The sequence below is a fragment of the Puma concolor genome, chromosome C2 (genome assembly GCF_028749965.1).
Source record: "Puma concolor isolate L17-30 chromosome C2, mPumCon1.1.hap2, whole genome shotgun sequence".
NCBI lineage: Eukaryota > Metazoa > Chordata > Mammalia > Carnivora > Felidae > Puma > Puma concolor.
In genome coordinates this window covers 63,198,697-63,219,161 of record NC_141675.1, presented here as the reverse complement: position 1 = coordinate 63,219,161, position 20,465 = coordinate 63,198,697, and the positions used below count along the sequence as shown (strand labels likewise).

The window sequence follows — 20,465 nt, the reverse complement described above, 5'->3', positions numbered from 1 at the left end:
TCAGAGGCCAGTAGGATGCCCAGAGAATGAAGACCTGAACACATGGTCTTCCCTGATGCCATTATGTCATGTAAGCACCCTCCGTATAGCTGGACACCAGTTTAAAGAGAAGACAAAGGGCAGAAATAAGACAGCATTTTTCCACAAGTTTAAGCATTACCTTAAAATATTATAAATTGTATCTCCTTTATATTAGACTAAGTTTTAAATTGGCTGGGACTAAAGGTTAATTTTTTCCAGACTTCCCACTGGGTGGGAGCTCAAGAGTAAACACATGCACATTCTGTTAGAATACTCTATTTCCTCTGCACATCTGAACCATGAATAAATCTGTGACCATGTGTATGTTTCCATTTTTCTCTTATCATCCTTTAATTTCAGGCTCAAATACAGCCTCTTGATTATGGTGTTACACATATTATACTCTTCATTTTGCGATGTTTCAAGTTTGAAAACAAAAAAGTGCTTGATATTTTTTACATGTTTGACAAAAACTGATCTTGATCTACACTCTGCTTTTCAAGCTAAATACTAGTATTCAATGTCTTAGCTACCACTCAAACCATATCCACCTAAGCTTACTATAACTGCCTTCTCAAAGGATCATCATGCTTCAATTACCCAACCTAAAGTTGTCTTCGATTTGCACCTATTTAATTTCTCTGTGCCATGTGACTGGTGTAAAGCCACTTTTGTCCTTGTGAAACTTGCCGTACCCCGATTTTCTTCATCACTTTGTATCTCCTTTCCTTCCTTCCTTCCTTCCACCCTCCCTGCCTCCCTCTCTCCCTCACTTTCTCTCTTTGAGAGAGAATCCCAAGCAGGCTCTCAATCGATGGGGCTCAAACTCTCAAGCTGTGAGATTATGACCTGAGCCGAAACTGGACGCTTAACCAACTGAGCCATCCAGGCACCCCATCTTTGGCTCATTCTTTAAATGTATTTCCCTGAAGATTGTTTCCTCATCTTTTGTTCTGTACCATCTCCTAGGGCTGCCTGAATCATTTCTATCACAATAATTATCAGTCTTATGCTACAAGATCTGTATCTTTAGCTCTAACCTCTCCTGGGCTTAAGGCTCCATTTCCAACTACAGCTAGACATTGTCACATGGCTGTTTTATCACCAAACTCAGTGCATCTAAAATAAAGTCTTCTTTTTTTAACTTTTTTTTCAGTATTTATTTATTTTTGAGACAGAAAAAGACAGAGCATAAACGGGGGAGGGTCAGAGAGAGGGAGACACAGAATCTGAAGCAGGCTCCAGGCTCCAAGCAGTCAGCACAGAGCCCGACACAGGGATTGAACTCACGGACTGTGAAATCATGACCTGAGCCGAAGTCAGATGCTTAACTGACTGAGCCACCCAGGAGCCACTAAAGTCTTCTCTTTTATAAGCCTCTTATCTTCCCTATCAGAGTTAATGGGATCACCATCTTCTCAATCATTAAGGATCAAAACTTAGGTGTCTAAGTTGGAGCTATCTAACTGCAAGGAAAAGACACTGATTCATTCATGCCTGTTTAAGAAAAGGATTTACCTTAAGGATCTAACAGGGGAAAAAAAAATCACTGGCACCCAGGGACAAGGAAATGAAGCACAGCACTGTGCCACTTAAAGAATGGGACTGCAAAGCCAGAAACCAAGGCCACACCTCTCTCACAGGGAATCAGTGGCTGGTTCTGTGAACTGATTTCACTCCCTTGCTTCACTCTATAGATCAGCTTTCTCTGCTTATTCATAATTTCCTGTAGACTCCGGCTTGCTTCACTGACTCTGGGCCAGTTCTAAACGATCTTTTCACTCACATGTATACCAAAACCTAACAGTCTCTGAATTTCAAAACTCAAATTCTTGAGAATCTAACCACTCAGTTGGGCCTAAGAATTGTTCCTCCCTGGTAAAGTGTTCGGTTAGCTGTGGACACAGTATGGAATCATGTGTTATAAATGTGGCTATCTAATCCCCGCCCTTCAGCAGTCAACTGTGCTTGGGTGTGTGAGATCATGGGTTATAAACCTGGCTATCCAATCCTACTCCTCAGCACAGGCAGAGGACTGAGGACTATTTCATGTAAGATGATGGAGGCACTGGACAGGTCTTTCACTCCTCCCTGTTTCATACTTTTTTCATTCTGCCTATTTCAGTTAGCTGTGTGCACATTCCTTCCTATCATCCATTTCTTCTTGTTTGCCTATCCATGGGAGTAATGGCCCTTTTTCTGCCCATTCAACTCTGGTTGACTGCTCAATATTTTCTTTCTTGCCTTCCCCTGTAACACTTGACATTGTCTTGTTTACTGCCAGTTATATTCAGGCTTTTCCTTCCCATTTGACTTAGGGTGGTATTTAGTTTATTTATCTTTGTAGGTTTATGTATTGATTTCAATAATTTTCTAGCATTTGAAATACTGGCCAGACATTTTAATCCAGGTATCTATTCACACCTATGGTATTTATTTTAGTGCATTCTTCTCGATATTAAATACCCTACTTCTGGGTGGTTATTATGTTTACATGATAATGATCTAATTCCTTAAACAAATAAACCAAATCTCTCTTTTTTGAGAAAGTGCACGCATGGGAGCATGCGCACATGCAGTGAAGGGGCAGAGGGAGAGGGAGAATATTAAGCAGGCTCCATGCCCAGCACGGAGCCCTACACAGTGCTCAATCTCATCACCATGAGTTCATGATTTGAGCCAAAATCAAGAGTCAGACACCTAACCGCCTGAGCCACCCATATGCCCCCCAAATTTCTCTTGAATGAATGGGGGGCAGGGGTTGCAGAGGACAAAAGAGTAACCATATCATTGTCTCAAGAAATTAATGCTCCACCAAAAAAAAAAAAAAAAAAAGAAAAAATTAATGCTCCAATAACTAAATCTCCAAGTTGTTTATAAATAAAGAGTAAAAATGTAGAATATACAGAAATTGCATTAAAATACAATTTCTTTTTACTTGGTATTTCTAGTAAAGTTCTAAAGACTCAAAATCTAAGTACAAGATGGAAATTTGTATCAAGAGCTTCATTTTTAAATGCTTTCCAAAAGAACACCAAGAAACATTTAGGATATTGGTTCTCAATGTCTGGTTACATTAAAATCTGCTATGGGGCTTTTCCATCATATATATCCCACAGATTGTATGATTTAGTAAGACTAAGGTGGGGTGGGACTGGGATAGTGTTATTTTAAAATGTTTCTGATATGCATTAAATGTTAGAACTATTATTCTAGGATATTTTTAAAAACAAGTATATGTACATTGTTTTTATACATGTACATTTCAACTACTCTCACTCGTACAGTTTCTGTAGAACTGAAACATACAGAAGTGCTAAACTACTTTTGCAATAGAACATCAGAACCATTAAAAAAATTTTTTTTCTAAAATTTGTCTATCAAAATTATCCTATGAAATTAAACATAAAACAAGTACCATTTAAAAACAGCAAAAAATCATTTATATATAATCTATGGTTTCTTTTTAAAAAGTCTAAAATCTAACAATACAGTAGGAATAATCTAATACATACAAAATTATTTTAGAAAATAATTTCTCAGTGAGAGCTTCAACATCCTAAACACTTTCAAAAACGTAATAATATTTAGTTAAGAATAGACCTTTCCCAAAACTGCATTGTAACAAATATATTTAAAACCAGACTTATTTAAACGGTAACTGAGTGTTAAAATGACACCAGATACAACTAAAATATAAGCATATTATCATAAAAAATTGTATAGCATTATGAGAAGAATGACAAGACAGGGACCTCAGCCTTCAAGATTTCTCACATGTCACTCTGGAAGACCGAGACATGTCAATTTTAAAAGAAAGTATTTTAGTTATGAAGCAGATAACGTGATGGAGACAAAACACAGTAAATCAACCTTACCCATTCCAATCCAATAATATTAAAAATAATGAATCTGAGGACTAATCTATATAAAATGCTAATTACCATTATTAGAAGAAATTTGGTAACTACAGCTCTCATAAAATTTTGACATCACTGTAGCCATTTTTGAAATTTTATTCTTTAGATGCTTGGATTAATGAAGATGTGAATTAAATTTAACCTCTCCATTTCAGCAGACTTCTTAAAGAGGCTGAGTCTTTTAATTTTCTTTAATTTCTTCACATTCCAATAAATTCCTATTGAATTTAAGCCAGAATAGATTAGCTGAACATTTTATAACTTTGTAAATTGTATTTAAACCCAGCATATTAATACACAAGCATAATTAGATTTCTTAGATAAATAGTTAAATCCTAAATTTGATGTATATTACACAAAGGGAATATTTCAAACTGTGAAGTCAGTCCCACTGGTGGCAAACTACTGCGAAAATGGTGAGTGTGCTGCGAAACGGTGGCCATCTCTACAGTGTACAAGAATTAAGTAGTCTCATTACATCCTCTTCTAGTTGGTTCTTCTGACTAGGATGCCAGAGAAAATTCAATTAAGGAAATCAATATCAAAAAAACCCCAAACCTCACGTTAACTTTATTACAGAAAATAAGCCACAACTAATGCATGGCAGAAATAAGAAATAATGTCACCATGGTGTTTGATCAGCAGCATAGGAACTCACTCTGTGGAACTGGTAATTTAATGTCCAAAGATCAGGCAGTAATATAAATGAATTATGTGGGAAAAGTGGGATGGGGAAGTAAATATCAAAATGATACTGAATTTTTTACATTCAGTAAGAAGAAGACAGACTACTGTAGGCAGTCTGACAACAACCAAATGTTGTGGTTTGATTCATAAAATTTTAAACTCAAAACTTATAGAAAAATGTAAAATATTTAGCAAACTGGCTTTCTGGTAAGTCAAATGTTCACTGATAAATGAAGCTAATTTCTTAATTCTTTATGTAATTACAACGTGTCAACTGAGAAGCCAAGTGATTTAGCGTACGCATTAGGTTTACATTTAAAAAATTCTTTTTGGAACTTAGTATTTTAAAAAGTGCGTAACAGGTGTAGCAAGGCTTATCAAAAATCTTCAAAATTCATATTTTCCTCATCTCCAGTAATCTAGAAACCTATTAAAACATAACCTGAATCAAATTTTGAAGCTGTCTTTATTAAGATAAAAATACCATATGACCTATTTAAAACTCATTTTGCAAATAAATGTAGTCTTGGATAACTCAAATGTACTGATCACTGCTTTTCTCCAGAATTCTGAGGCCTAAATGAACAAAAATGTATATACAGTTTTCTAGCTTTTAAGAAAAACACTTCTTTTTGTGTCATTAGAAAAGTTACCTCCAATGGAATATATTAATAGAGAAACAGCACAATTCTTATTCAGTACCTAAATTCTCTTAAGTAGAAGAATGAAAATTCACTTTCCCCCCATAGTTTATGTACTGGTCTATGGGACTTGGTACAGCAACACTATTGGCCTGATACTATCATAGATTTTGCTTAAATTTTGAGGGGAAAAAACTAAAAAATCCCGCAGGTCAAAACTGACTCATATAAATGGAAAGATTCCGCTTAAATAAATGAAAAGCAATTTAAAATGCAAAATAAAAATGAATTAAGGCAGCTCTAAGAGAAAAAACTCATCCATTCAAAATAGTGCTACTTTAGTATAACTCACTCCTTAACATGTCATGTTTATAATCTAGGCATAGAAGCCAAAAATCAAAACAAGCATTGCAGTTATGATGCAGCATCAGGTGTTTACTTCAGCTGAATGGAAAATAATGGTCACAACTCAAATGAATGCTAATTTAATATGAATATATGCACCTTACCAGAGATGTTTATGTTTACTACCAAAGACGTCTTAGCAATTCCATATTCCTCACAAAGTCAGTATAATTGCTGTAAAAAAATCAACTGTGGTTCTGAATATCCATTCACAGTTGATCTCAACAACGTATCTGATGTAGGAGACTGGTTATCTGTGACAGGCAGAAGGATGTGGTGGTCCTCAGTTCCAAGCGGAAGAGATAGTGGTAAAGTCATATCAGAAGGCTTCACATCCAGTGTTTCTGATAAAGGACTTTTTTGTATAGAATCTTGTTCATTCAACGGATGATCCTCTATACTAGAATCTAGAAGTTTATCTGCACCTGAAATAGAAGAGAAAGAAATTTATGCTATCTTTGGAAACAAAACAAAAACTCTTAGATAGACTAAATCTGCTTACCATTCCCAGAACTTACATTCCAACCTCCACAGCTTTACTCACGCTGTTTCTCTTATACTGATTTACCCTCATTATTTACACAAGTCCAATATGGGCCTCAAGCTTAGGTTTAAGCACCAACTTGAACTTAAAAGGGATTTAACTGTTCTAGACAAGGGTGAGCTGTTACTATTTTATCACTCACTTGTCAATTTTTTGTATACTACCTTGTGACATCTGTCTCTTATTGCTACTGAACATTCTGCTTCGTACTGGTATGGCCTCTATTCTCAGACTAAACTCCTCAAGGGTAAATGTCAAATTATACTTCTCTGATTCCTTCAAAGTACTTAATAATAGTGCCACTAAAGTGGCACTTTAATAGTGCCAATAAAATCCACATAACAGATTTGTTCTCTGAACGTATTAATGAGTAGTTCATACTATTCTCTGAGTTCAAGTTCAGAGATACAGCACTTTTGTATATTTTTCAGAAGTGAGAAATTCTGCTCAAGGGCATAAATTATCACACCGATTATGATACACTTTTGCCTTCAAATTTTCCATGAGCTTTACCATGCTTCTGCCACCCCAAAGTTTTTACATGATTTCAATGTTTCATTAGATAAAACTGCATATTTGCTTTCATAAAACTAGAATTCTGTTCTTGCCTAACTACTCTTCAGTTCAACCAGCCAATACAACCTGCACTTCCTTATCCCGGTGACTCCCTTTACAATATTCTCTCTGCCTGGGAGGAACCCTCCTTTTCCCATCTCCATTTTCTGAACCCCTCTCTCTCCTTCAAGTTCCCTAGAATTAAGTTTTTCCGGTACTCACCTCAGAAGGACTTAATCTCTTCTTTAGCACTTCTGTCTCTACTATACCCTACATTTTGTCTTGTAATCACAGTTCTATATTTAGATTTCTCGTCTCCTACACCAGATTGTAAACTCTTTGAGGACTAAGACTGTGCGTTTTTCAACTTCGTATTATTCTGCAGTTATGTGTACTTTGGATGCAGAGGCATTTAACGTTTGTTGAATTACTCACATTGCAGTTTTCACATGTTACTTCTTAATCCTTATGATGTCGCTGTTTACTATCAAAGACTTGTTAACATCTCTATACACTGAAAAAGCCTAGTATTTTGTTTTTAATTATGACAAACATAGTGAAACTTTTTCAAGGATTCATTTTAAGCAACAGACTTAAATTTTATAGTCTGGCTTTTCATTTTTATGTAACAGTTTGGAGCTACCCATTTCCCTACTTTCTCTTACATGTTTCTGGATTCATGTGTTCATGATGCCCTTTTTGTCGCATAACTAATCCCCAGGTAACCCAGACTCTAGTCTGGAGAATAGTGATACACGTTTTGTTTATATATTCTTTCTTTCTTGTAACTTCATAAATCAGGTTTTTAAAAGAGGAAATATTTCAAGTACTGTTTATTAGACGGTCAATATGGAAAGAAATTTCTAGTGAACTTATCTACAAATTATAAAGCTACCTTCCTAATATGTATTTATCTAGTTTTTAAAAATACGTATCTAATTTAAACTGTTACAATGCGCATCTCAACATTTTAGGAGTAGCACCATTATGAGAGCCCTAAATTTTTAAAAAAACACAAACATTTACCGGAATGGACTTTTGTTTTGTGCTTCTTTAAATTTTTAATATCTGTGTAAGAATTTCCACATAATTCGCAGATAAATGGCCTTTCTCCTGAAAAGCAAGTTAAAAAGTTTAAACTCAATATTTTTGAGGCTAAGACAAAAATATCAATGTTTACGAATGCAGTGTAAACATTACTGTACTGTTTAAGTTTAGTTTCAAATTACCATTTAGTCACGTGGTTATAATATAGTCAAAAACTTCCATACACATTAGGCGCTCTATTATACTAAGCATCCCCATTTCAGGAAAAATTGAGCCCTTTTGTTGAGAGAAATTTAACTTACTCTTATAACTATTAGACATTTAGTGAGTGCCAGTTATATGCCAGATACTAAGAGGAACAGCTGGGGGAAAATGTGTAAATATTTCTGCTTTCTGGCAGCCTACAAATTAGAAAATCCTGTACAAACAGTGACAGAATAAAATGCTACAAAATTACAATTCCTTTGAATAAGAACTGTTCAATGCTTTACAAACTATGAAGCCTAAGAGTAGAGAAGCCGCCAATAAATTTATTAAATGTCTACTAGGGGCTCATAGTATTCTAGATAGGAATAGCGAGAAATAATTTTTAAAATGACAAAGAAAATGAAGAGAGTCCATCTTCAAAGTGGCATTTTCCCTTGTTTTAATTTTTTTTTGTTCCATATTTTCTTCATATTATACAATACTCTTACAAGAAACATGTCAATTCTTTCATTCTAAAAACTTGCTTACTGAACACTACTTGATAAGAAAATCTAGTATTATCTTGGTATTCTATATTCCTTTTCATTTCTTGGTACATCTTTGCAATTTAATCTAAGTCATCTAAAAACTATTATTATCTGGCATATTTTTTAGAAAATCTATACAATTCTAGACCCAACTTAATTAACACTACTCCAAATAACTAAAGAAACAAAGCAAACAGAAAGTTGATAGTTATACATTAAAATATTGCTATAGGTAGAGTACGACTAGAAACCATATAGTCCATAATGGTTTAAAAGTCAAGGTTTACATAAAAAGAAATTAGAGAGAACAAAAAATAATACGTTCTCCCTAAACACAGACCTGTATGGGATCGAAAGTGTTTGTTGAGCTCTCCTGAGGAAATAAAACTTTTCCCACAAATACCACATATGTATGGTTTTTCACCTAGATGGAAAATAAAAGATAGCGAAGTGGTGTACTATACCAATATAATATTTTATCAATTACAATAATCTAAAGTAACCTGTTCTAAAATACTGAATTAAAACCTCTTTATATTGTATTTTAGAGGTATCTTCAGTGTGATCCAACTTAGATTAGTAATTACACTGTTCATGTAACCTGATGCTTTTCATATAATAAAACTTTCTGCAAACATCCTTCTAGTAGACTAGAGTTGGGCAAGAAGTTCAATTTTTATGATTACAAATGTGATTAAAAATTCATCAATCCAGGACTTTAGTTCTTGCTATCTACTATATTATTAAGAGGAATAAAATTATTTAGGAAAGATCTATTTTAAGAGGTACTCTATCAAAACTGAAAATCTTTGAGTATAACGTGCTTCAAAACTGGTATTTTGCACTTGAAGTAGCTGTTTAATTTGTGAATCTCAGAATGTCTGCATAGGAAAAGTCCTAAAAAGTCATAAAAATCAATGTTCTACCTAAACCCACCTTCACCCCTTAATTTCACTCTACTGTTTTATCCAAGGGAAGTGAAACAAGAGGCTAAGGGGGTTTTTCTAAGGTCATAAAATACATTTCAACTCAAGTTTATATACCGTCAAAATTACCTGATTTTTAACGTATATAGTTACATAATTAAAAAATTCCATCCACTGTGTACTATCTTAGAAAATAAGTCTGCTTTTATAGCTAATATTTATGTGAAAACCACAAACACAAAAGGCTTCAAGAAGCACGCACACAACAGATACACAACAAAATCTATAATCTACTTTCTGTAAGGGCTCAATTTCCCTTTCTTTTTACAACTTTCCTTATTTTAAACATCTCTGTCAAATTCTTACCTGTATGTTTTCGAGAATGAGTGATAAGAGAACTAGAGACAGCAAATGCCTTCCCACAAGTATCACACACATACGGCTTTTCTCCAGTATGCCTACGAACATGATAGGTCAATGTGCTGGCTTGAGCAAATCTCTGTCCACACCTATCACAGACATATGGCTTCTCTCCACTATGCTTCCTATTAGTAAATAAATAAAGTTATATAGTGGTAAGTAAAACAATTTGGATCCAATCTATATAATAAGCATTTTATGCAATTTTTCATGTAGTATTTTATTTCATATTAACAGACCAAGAATATATACTTAAAATCAACAGTTTCAATGTATACAAATCAAAAATAAATGTTTTGGCATAATGTTATAAAAACATTAGTTCTAAGGTAAGTTAAAAAAATTTTGCCGTCATCTTTATATGGTTGTCAAGTGTGTCCCTAATACCGCAGGCAATTATTTTCACTTGTCCATTCACTCACTCTTTAAAACTCTTTCCTTAAACCTCCAGCAACTCCTCATCCATCCTTATCTTTAGCTGATGTCCTTGCTTCCTGTTTTACTGAGAAAAATTTAAGCAATCAGAAGAAAATTTCTACCATCTCAACCTTCCACCTATAGGCATCTGTACCTATGTATCTGTTGTTCTCATTAACTCTAACAGGAGGGTGACAATTCATCTGAATCCAAACACTCCCATTTGCATACTTAAGATATTATCTCTTTCCTACTCAATGGTAACACTCCTATAATTTCCTCCACAGTTCCTTTTTCCCATACAAATATACTGATGTCTTTGATCTTTAAAAAAAAGACCCTTTGGGGCACCTAAGTGGCTCAGTCAGTCAAGCATCGGACTTTGGCTCAGGTCATGATCTAGAGGTTAGTGGGTTCAAGCCCCGCGTCGGGCTCTGTGCTGACAGCTCAGAGCCTGGAGCCAGCTTTCGATTCTGTGTCTCCCCCTCTCCCTGCCCCTCCCCTGCTCACACTCTGGCTCTGGCTCTCTCTCTCTGTCTCAAAAATAAACATAAAAACAAAACAAAACAAAAAAACCTTGACCTCTCTTGCTCCTCCATTTCTTGGCTCCTCTTTATCAAAAATTTGAGTCTCCAACTGTTCCACTTTAATTTTTCTCTACTAGTCACAACTAACATTGCTTTTGTTGAGAGCACTGCTGACCTCTCACTTTGGTAAATCCAACAGGGGCGCCTGGGTGGCGCAGTCGGTTAAGCGTCCGACTTCAGCCAGGTCACGATCTCGCGCTCCGTGAGTTCGAGCCCCGCGTCAGGCTCTGGGCTGATGGCTCAGAGCCTGGAGCCTGTTTCCGATTCTGTGTCTCCCTCTCTCTCTGCCCCTCCCCCGTTCATGCTCTGTCTCTCTCTGTCCCAAAATAAATAAAAAACGTTGAAAAAAAAAAAAATTAAAAAAAAAAAAAATCCAACAGTTAAGTCTCAATCTTCACCTCTGTATCACCAAATTTGACAAAACTGATTGTTCTCTTCTGGAATAATTTCCTTCACTGGGATTCCAGGGCAGTCTACTGTTGGTTTTCTTCCTATATTGGCTAGTTACCTCTGCTGGTTCTTGACTATCTCCCAGAATTTTTTAAGATTAGAGTGCCTCATGATTCAGTCCTTTTGATTGCTTCTCTATCCACATTCATTTTCTTGGTGACCTCATTCAGTATTACAGCTTTAAATATTATCTATATGCTGAAGACTCCCAAATTTGTATCTTCAGCTCAAACCAGTCCCCTGAATTACAGACTTACATAACCAACTGTCTATTGTACATCTCCATTCAGATGACTAATAGCTCAAATTTAACATATTCAGATCTCTGCTCAAAATGCCTACACGCCCTCTTAAACTGCTCTAATCCACAACTCTCTTCCATTTCAGTTCATGGTAATTCCATCTTTTCATGTGCTCAGGCTATAAATCTCAGAATCTTTGATTCTACCCTCTTTTCTATCATACCCCACATCCAATCTGCGGCAAATTCTTTAAAAATATGTCCAGAATCTGACTACTACTTATCTCTTCCATTGCCATCACTGTGGCCTAAATCATCATCACTCTCACTTGGATTTTATCTATAGCTTCCTATTAATTTTGCTTCCATTCTTGCAATCTTACAATTGTTTTCCAATATAGCAGCCAGAGCCACCCCTTAAAATGTAAGCAAGATAAAAAAAAAAAAAAATGCAAGCAAGATCATATCACCTATTTCTCATTCTGATCTTATTTCTCTCCTTCACTTACTCCCCTCCAGCCACCATGGCTTCCTCTGGTTCCTTCACTATGCTAAGAAAATTTAATGGTAGAACCACAACTAGAACTCTACCGTCTTGAATACTAACACAGTAGTCTATTCATAAGACTAAGGTGAATGCCAGACTTAAAGATCAAACAACTTTTTTTTTTTTTTTTTTTTTACCTTGCATGAATCTTGAGATTGCTAGAAGTTGCAAATTGTAAATTGCATACATCACATTTATAGGGTTTTTCCTCACCATGATGCATACGACTATGGAAGACTAGCTGGCATTTCTGAGCAAATCCTTTATCACACAATTCACATTTGTATGGCTTCTCACCTAAAAGAACAAGCAAATAAAATTTATATTTAAAAGGAGATATTGTTTTAGTTGCTTAAGCCACATAGGCTTTCAAAAGAGTTCATCAACAGTACTATTTTCAGTATTCGGAAATTGTTAACTGCTAGAAGTAATAAAGCAAACAGAACCTTTCTTCCAGATCAACTATCAAAACCTTGATAGAATTAAAAGAAATCAATGTTTCTCAATTCATAATAGTGAAAAGGTGGTCAATGAAAGAAATACATATTGCATCTTAAAAGGTACAAATCTAAGTGTACCAAACAAAAGTAAATGCAGAGGCTGAAGAATGAAATGTGTATGTAATGCTAAGAAACGTGTTCAGAAGTTGACAAAGATTAGGAAGCAGGAGGTGAGATGTACTGGCAAAATCTGAGAACTGTACTGAGTTGTAATTACTTTTCCCCTTTATCAGTTCTCTTAATCTTTGTCTCTGTTAAATACTTAGCAAGCTAGAATCAAGTATATGTTCATTTTAACTATGAAGGAAAATGGTATACACAGGTCATACATTAGGACTTCAGAGTATCAGCTGCAATAAAACAAAATAGCCATTAAATACTTGGTCACAATTACAAAGAAATTTTCAACAGTCTTAACATGCTGAACAAATATTTTTGTGAATACAAGTATATACCAAATGTTGGTCACAGTCAACACTGTATATTAATATGTACTGTACAAAAATATTATTTCAGTCACAGTATAAAAGCAATTATATCTCCCACAAACCAGTCTTACCTGTATGAGTTCTTACATGCGTTTTCAGCTGGTTACATTGCGTAAATGCCTTTCCACACAAGTGGCAGACATAAGGTTTAACTCCTTTATGTATTCTCATGTGCCTTCTCAAGCTGCTGGCTTCTGAAAACACTTTCCCACATGTGTTACACATTGGCTTGGCCTTGGAATACCTCTGATCCAGCTCTTCCCCAGAGCTCTCCAGCTCATAAGAATTCTTGACACTGGCTATATTAGACATAGAATGTTCTTTCAGAGCACAGTTTGGCTGTGATTTTCCACGTTTCCGTTTCACTGTAACAGTTTGCACAATATCTTGTGCTGGAAAAGTATTTTCCACAACTGATGTCAACTCGAGTTCTGAATTATCATTTCTTTGTGCAACTTGTTCTATTACAGGACTGGACAATTTATTTGCATCTAAGAATAATTCAACAGATGCATTCTCTAAAATGTCACTGGGATATTGCACTGTTTTATTCTGTCCTGTTTTCTGGGAGTTGAAGGCCTTCTTCTTCTTTTTCGTTTGAGATGACTTCTTTGCTAAAGCCCCTTGTTTAGGATTTGCCTGAACTAAATCTGTAGACACTTCTGATTTTTCCCGACTGTTATAATCCCGTAGAGTAAGGAGACAAGTCTGTTGATTCAATTCAATGTTTCCAGTAATACTAGATATCTCTGTAGAAGAGGGATTAGCAATAAAAGCAAAATCTTCCATCTTTATTTTACATTTAGTGACCACCTCTTCCACTTTGAGATAGTCAGCAGCCTGATGAATTTCTTTAACATTCCAACTGTAAGGAAACAAGGCTAAATGACAATATTCTGAACAAATAAAAACTATTTGTGAAACAGAGCTGCACATATATTTCAATGTCTTTTAAAGACCTAACGAAGCAGAATGATGAAAAAGGCATAACTGAAAGAATAAATTTACAAAAATTCATTCATTCAGAATAATCTTTAGGCAAAAATCTCCAGTTTTACAGAACTTCAAAAGATGAAAAATAATGGTTACTCATAACCACAAATGTACCACTATAAGAAAATGTTAAAATATCTGTGTTTTAAAAAACACTTGGAACACAAAAGTAGCTGTTGGCAACTTATTGCCTCCTCCCATTCATCCTGAGGCCTATTCAGATAGCAACTACCTTTTCTGGGATTGGCAACAGCAAGAGTCTAAAAAACTGTTTCCTACCTTCCTCTGCTCCCCTGTGAGGGACTTTAACAGCGCTTCTCAAACTTTCCCGTGCATGTGAGTCACCCAGGTATCTTGTTAAATGAGGATTCAGGTTCAGTAGATCTGTGACGGGACCCAAGTGTCTGCATTTCTAACACAGTTGCTGGTGATGCCAGTGCTGCTGGTTTACTGATTACGCTTCAATGGAACAAGGTTTCAGAAAGCTCTAACAACCCTCTCGCCTGTGTGTGATACTCAACCCATGTTAGTTGGAGAGTCGGTCATTATTAGAACTATATAGAAAGACTTAAGTTCACCCTGTTCAACATTCTAGTCAGTATTTACTGAGCATCTACCATGTGCGGTACACTAAGAGGGATATTGAGAAATAAGAAATAGTCCCTGCACTCCAAAAGTTTACAATGTAGTGAAAAATTGTTTGATTACTCTAGCACTGGCTCTGGCATTACTAGGTGAGCTAATTAGGGTAAGTCAGCACCTGTTGGCACTTTGCTTTTCTTAGCTATAAAATCTGAGAGTTGAGTTGGTATTAACATGAAAATAGGACCCTTTTATAATTATCTGAGGATGGATACATACATACACACATACACACACACACACACACACACACACACACACACACACACACCCCCTTCAAGTAATCTTCCTGCTCTTTTCCCCAAATATTATTTAACTCTTCAGAAAAAAATTTAAAAAATCTTTTCTTTTTCCCCCACATGATTATATGAGCCAGAAAAAAGTTTTAGTCATAGCTGATAATACAATTATAGTGCTATTAATATATCTTTATTTTTTTTAAGAAGAGTAAAATTTGAAATGAAATTAAACATTAACTAGCTCATGAACCACTCAGGTCTTTGAAGGTATACTACAGTATTTACAGATCTCTATCCATTTTCTCATCAACTGATGAAAACTTCTTTACCTCAAGTGGCACCTGTATGTTTCCTCTTTTTAAATTTAGTTTTCCATTGGCTTTTAAAAAATTGCCTTTTATTATACACAGAGTTATTTTCTCAGCTCATTATAGATTAAATAGATGTATAGGCCCGTTTGGAAACCTAATCACAAGTTTAGGGAACATTTTATTCTCTAGGAAAATATACCTAAAGTTCCTAAATATAGTATAAATAAACTTTAAGAATATAATCTATTTGCAAATGGAGTCTTTCCCCTAGATAAGAAAATATTAAAGATTTCTTATGTCCCTTAGCTATAATTTTGGAATACATAACGGATGATCTTTGTAATGGAGTTAATTCTATATTTGCAAAGATATAACACAAACAGCCCAAATATAAACACAATCTTGTTCATCTTTTATACAAAATATTTTTAGCATGCATACAGTAGCACTGTCACTTTCTAAAAATGTTACCTTTGTCCTTAAGCATTTTTATTAATTTTGTTACATAGTCTATTATTATTACAATAAATGAGAGACAGCACTAGAATGAAACCAAATTTATCACTCATTATACTTAGGTCTCAAATTATAATTGTGCTTAGTGATCCATACAGTGAACTACCAAACACATAACAAGGTCTGGTAGCCTTTAAGACCAATATAAACTAGCACTGAGATGCACACTAATTGTTCAGTACTGACACAGTATTTCATACCAATTATTCATCTATTTCATAAACAAACTATAATCTCAGTTACACTTAAGAGAACCAATCAGCAGTTGCTTACACCAATGACTAATCTGCTTTTGTTTACAAGCATGAAGTTACAGTGCTTGCAAACCTGCTTTCATCTTTTGAACAGTCACCGAAAGTCATTTAATTACATGCTACAAGGTATGTGGCTAAATGCTTTACATGAATAGTTTATTTAATCCTCAAGACAGGTCTCTGCAATCTGTAATAATCCCATTTTACGTACAAATGAAGGCTCAGATGTACAAAGACATTAAGTAATTCATCCAAGATCACAGAGGTTAGAATAAGATTTGACCAAGGTAATCTGGCTCCTGAGTCCACTTAATTCTCTATTATTTTGGTTTCTTCACTAAGTTTAATCACTGAATTATACACTTTCTACTTTTGATGTAAGTCTTCTCACATTTGTGGTGGGGCTCAAACAACTAGTTCCCAGGAAAGGTATGTATCAAAAAAGACTGAACAAAAATCTGGCTCTTTTTCACACTGGTGCTTTGCATGAAGGCTCAAAGTAAGCTGCTCTTCAGTGTGTTCAAATCAATTCAAGATTATTTGGAAAAGTTAATTGAGAATGGGAAACTATTAAGTTGAAGATCAAGCAAAATTCACCGGTTTTGTGGTTATTTTACATAATGTGCTCTAAATATTTAGATGAGGCACCTGTAGAGTCAACTATTCAGTAAATTTAAATAATTTGTCATGTAGATTAATCTGACACTCGTGTGTTCCTTTAATCAACCCACAGAGAAATGACTTGAAAATCTCATTATGTTAAAATTTAAAAATAATTCAAAAATAGTGTGTTTCCTTTTCAAAAGAATTAAGGAACATTTTGATTCTAGCTTTTTAAAGAAGTATATTTCCACAATAAGTTGCAATGTAAAACAGAGAGAAGGATTCTCCTTAATGTCTATGTGTATATATAAAGATCATCTGGAAAATGAAAGATTTTTATCAAAATGTTAATAGTAATTATCAGTGGACGGCAAAATTTCAGGTGTTTCCTTTTTGTTTCTTTCCTGATTTTTCTCCAAAAATTGTGGAGTTAAAGGGAGAGAGGAGAGTAGAAGAGAGAAAATAAACGAAACTAATGTTCAATGGGAAGTGGGCCTTCAAGTAAATCCTTGATCTTCACACTAATACCAAGGGAGTTACTACAATCTCATTTTTACAGATGGGGAAACTGAGGCCCTCAGAGGTTGCATCTTGCTCAAAGACATACAGTGACTGACAGGCTAGATCTAATTCTATTTTTTTTTTTAATTTTTTTTTTTTTTTTAACGTTTATTTACTTTTGAGACAGAGAGAGACAGAGCATGAATGGGGGAGGGTCAGAGAGAGAGAGGGAGACACAGAATCTGAAACAGGCTCCAGGCTCTGAGCTGTCAGCACAGAGCCCGACGCGGGGCTCGAACTCACCAACTGTGAGATCATGACCTGAGCCGAAGTCGGACGCTTAACCGACTGAGCCACCCAGGCGCCCCTAGATCTAATTCTAAAGAGCATACCTGTTTATGTCAGATTATGACTTCCATAAGAGATGGAGGAAAGAAGACAGGAGTAATTTGATTGGTTTCTCTTTCCTTTTATCCCCTCTACCTTTCCCTCCACAACTAGTAAATTCATCAGGATTAAATTAATTATACAGTCCACTATGCATGGGAGACACAAGTGACTGCCTTATTAAATTCCTCAGAACCTACTTCCCATTAGTGGAGTGACAGCATTAAGCGTTTCAGAGAAGCATTCTAGCACCTTGGATCTGGTGTAAGCATTAGTACTAATAGCTTTCCAGAGGTAACAGGAGTCACTGCCATTTACACTCCAAGGAAATTATTTTCTTGAATCAAGATCAGGAAGAGGTCCTGCACATTGCTATCTACGGTTAGAAATGGGACTACATGAAATGAACACAGAGGATCATCCTTCTTCATCCACACTCCCCTACTACCTCAAGCACGTTAAGAGGTAGGGGACAGAGTGAGGAAGAGAGAAGATCAGAGGAATATAAAGACCAAGGAAACTGGAATTCACTTCGAATTCATTATGTATGATCTTCAAGTTTCCATAACTGAAATTGCAGGTTTTGCTTCAGCACATAAATCAAATGTGTCAGAAAAAAGGCTTTAATCTAATTAGCATCTGTGCTTTTTGCGCTTAAGAAATGTAGTCTGTTCATCCCAAACCAGTAATACTGACACTTTATTAAAAACAACAATAGCATTGTGCACAGCAATATATGAAGTTAAGGGACTGAATGGAAAAGCTACAAATATACTTTAGCTCTAAAGACCGTTGACTAGCTTTTAGAAATGAAAACAAAATGTGTACTTTACCTGTCAAGATTTAAAGTTCCTGTGTATATAAACTCCAACAGTTTCTGAAATCCATCAGCCTTCACTTGACTCTGATCAAGGAAGACATTGTTCTCAGAAGTGCTTCTGTAGATCGCACCAAAATACTCACTAAATGAGGCAAGGACATTTCTATGAGCTTTAAACTGGAATTCCCCAATCACTACGGTGCAGTCACAAAGAAAACCTGCTTCCCGCTGTTTGTTCAGTCTCTCTAAAAGGTGCTCACAGTGGTGCGAATACTGCATTTTGATATCAGAATGGAATTTTACCCTTGTTCTAAAAGACAAAAAGAGACAGTAAGTCAATAACCCTAAGTTTTCATCAAACGTTTCACCCAAGCAATTGGTAAGGGGAGAAGGGACATAGAACATGAACAAGAATAAAGTCCTCACTCGCTGCCCCCACAGAAAATTCTTATCAAACAGATTAGTTAAAAATGCTGAAGGTTAAGTGTCTATCTTTGGCCAACTAACACAATCGTTTGGACACATCAATAATACGGCGATGCGTGAAAACACTTCCACGAGCTGAAAAAAAAGCACCGCAAGATTTCACGCTTTGCAGCAGTTGAACCTCCAGACTTCCAAGCTCAGTACGCATGTATGTGTTGGGGAAAAAATTAACAAACCACTAAGAAATGACTCCTTTGGACAGATGAGGAAAAAAACACAGTATGAGTTCTTTAAAACCGCTCTCAAATCCCCACAACCTGTTAGTTTTCTGTGGTGCACACAGTTGCTTCAAAACGCGGGGCGGGTGCCCAGGAGGCGGAGAAGGAGCAGAGAGCCAGAGTTGTCAAGGTTCCGTCACTCGCCCGGAGGAGGCCACACCCCCTCTCATCCCCCCTCCCGACGGCAACGGAGAGTGACAACCAAAGCCAGTCTCTCCCGGCTTCTGCCGCACTGCCCTTCGGCCAGCTCCCACGACTACCTCGGGTTCCCACAGCAGAGGTTGTGGCCAAAGCCAACACCGGGGCTGCCTCGCCCAAGCTTTCCATGTTAATATCTCCGCCTCGACCTGAACTCAAACTCCATGAAGCCTGCTCACTCCTGACGCCGCGTCCGGAGAAAGCAGGATTGACAAGCTGGGGCGTGAAGAAAGACTCACCTAGAGCAAATCAAGGGGCAACAGTTTCTTCACGCTCTCTCCGCCATCTTGGAAGGACGTCACCGCTCCCCGCTCCGCCTCTTCCTTCTTCCTCTATGGAGACATCATATCCGGCCCGGGCGTCCAGAGGAAACGCTGGAGGCTCTGGAACCGTGGAGGTCTGGTACCGGCGAGGACGGACCGGGCTGGCCCGCAGAGATTTCGCTCTTCTGCATACCAGGGTCTCCAGCGAAACTGCGAACGTCATGGATACGGGACTTAAGGGTTCATTCGCAGCGACCCGCTTGTCTTCCTCATTCTAAACATTCTGGTCTGCCGATAGTCACCATCTCGCGTTCAGGGCCGAGGTCGGGCAGCACCGCCCGAAAGTCCTCTTTCCGGGAGCCAGATTGCGCACTGCATGCTGGGGCTTGTAGTTTCTTGGTTTCTCCCATCATCCTCTCCTTTCTCGGGACCCCCGAGAGTGGGAACAGCTGCTTTGTGTCCTTAGGCTCCTGGCCAGAGAGGATTTTTGAACTGAGACTGGTCACTCCTTTTCAGTTTATGTACCCGAAAGCTCTTAAGAACCCTTAATTGTGTTTGCATCAGCCAACTGTAGCTTAGTTTTCAGGATATCCTTACCTGGTGTTAAAAGTCTGAGATGCGGGGCGCCTGGGTGGCGCAGTCGGTTAAGCGTCCCACTTCTGCCAGGTCACGATCTCGCGGTCCGTGAGTTCGAGCCCCCCGTCGGGCTCTGGGCTGATGGCTCGGAGCCTGGAGCCTGTTTCCGATTCTGTGTCTCCCTCTCTCTCTGCCCCTCCCCCGTTCATGCTCTGTCCCTGTCCCAAAAATAAATAAAAACGTTGAAAAAAAATTAAAAAAAAAAAGTCTGAGATGCAAGAAAGCGGGGCAAAGCAGTAGGGCACCTGGGCACACGCAACATTGCAGG

The 20,465-nt window shown here is 36.8% G+C and overlaps 1 protein-coding gene across 3 annotated transcripts; it reads right to left on the bottom strand.

Moving 5' to 3' along the window:
• Window positions 1-4,017: 4,017 nt before the first annotated feature.
• Window positions 4,018-19,683, bottom strand: MYNN (myoneurin). 3 transcript variants are annotated; one of them, XR_015240113.1, is made up of 9 exons: window positions 19,538-19,683; window positions 18,410-18,706; window positions 13,202-13,995; window positions 12,280-12,439; window positions 9,847-10,025; window positions 8,895-8,978; window positions 7,800-7,886; window positions 5,779-6,099; window positions 4,018-4,159 (listed from the first exon to the last, which is right to left on the bottom strand). XR_015240113.1 is itself a non-coding variant. In XM_025913214.2 (8 exons), the coding sequence occupies exons 2-8, from the start codon at window positions 18,673-18,675 to the stop codon at window positions 5,837-5,839; spliced, it is 1,833 nt and encodes a 610-aa protein (XP_025768999.1). In that variant the 5' UTR covers window positions 18,676-18,706; window positions 19,538-19,683; the 3' UTR covers window positions 4,018-5,836. The 3 variants fall into 3 exon arrangements, 2 of the variants coding, with proteins under 2 accessions (XP_025768999.1, XP_025769000.1); XM_025913214.2 differs by having other exon boundaries at window positions 4,018-6,099; XM_025913215.2 differs by lacking the exon at window positions 8,895-8,978 and having other exon boundaries at window positions 4,018-6,099.
• Window positions 19,684-20,465: the final 782 nt, after the last annotated feature.

Coding starts and splice junctions, on each gene's coding strand:
- MYNN (XM_025913214.2), bottom strand. CDS start 18,675: ATGCAGTATTCGCACCACTGTGAGCACCTTTTAGAGAGACTGAACAAA. Junction 7,887..8,894: donor ACACTTTCGATCCCATACAG/GTCTGTGTTTAG, acceptor CTTGCTTTTCAG/GAGAAAGGCCATTTATCTGC. Junction 6,100..7,799: donor CAAAACAAAAGTCCATTCCG/GTAAATGTTTGT, acceptor CTTCTATTTCAG/GTGCAGATAAACTTCTAGAT.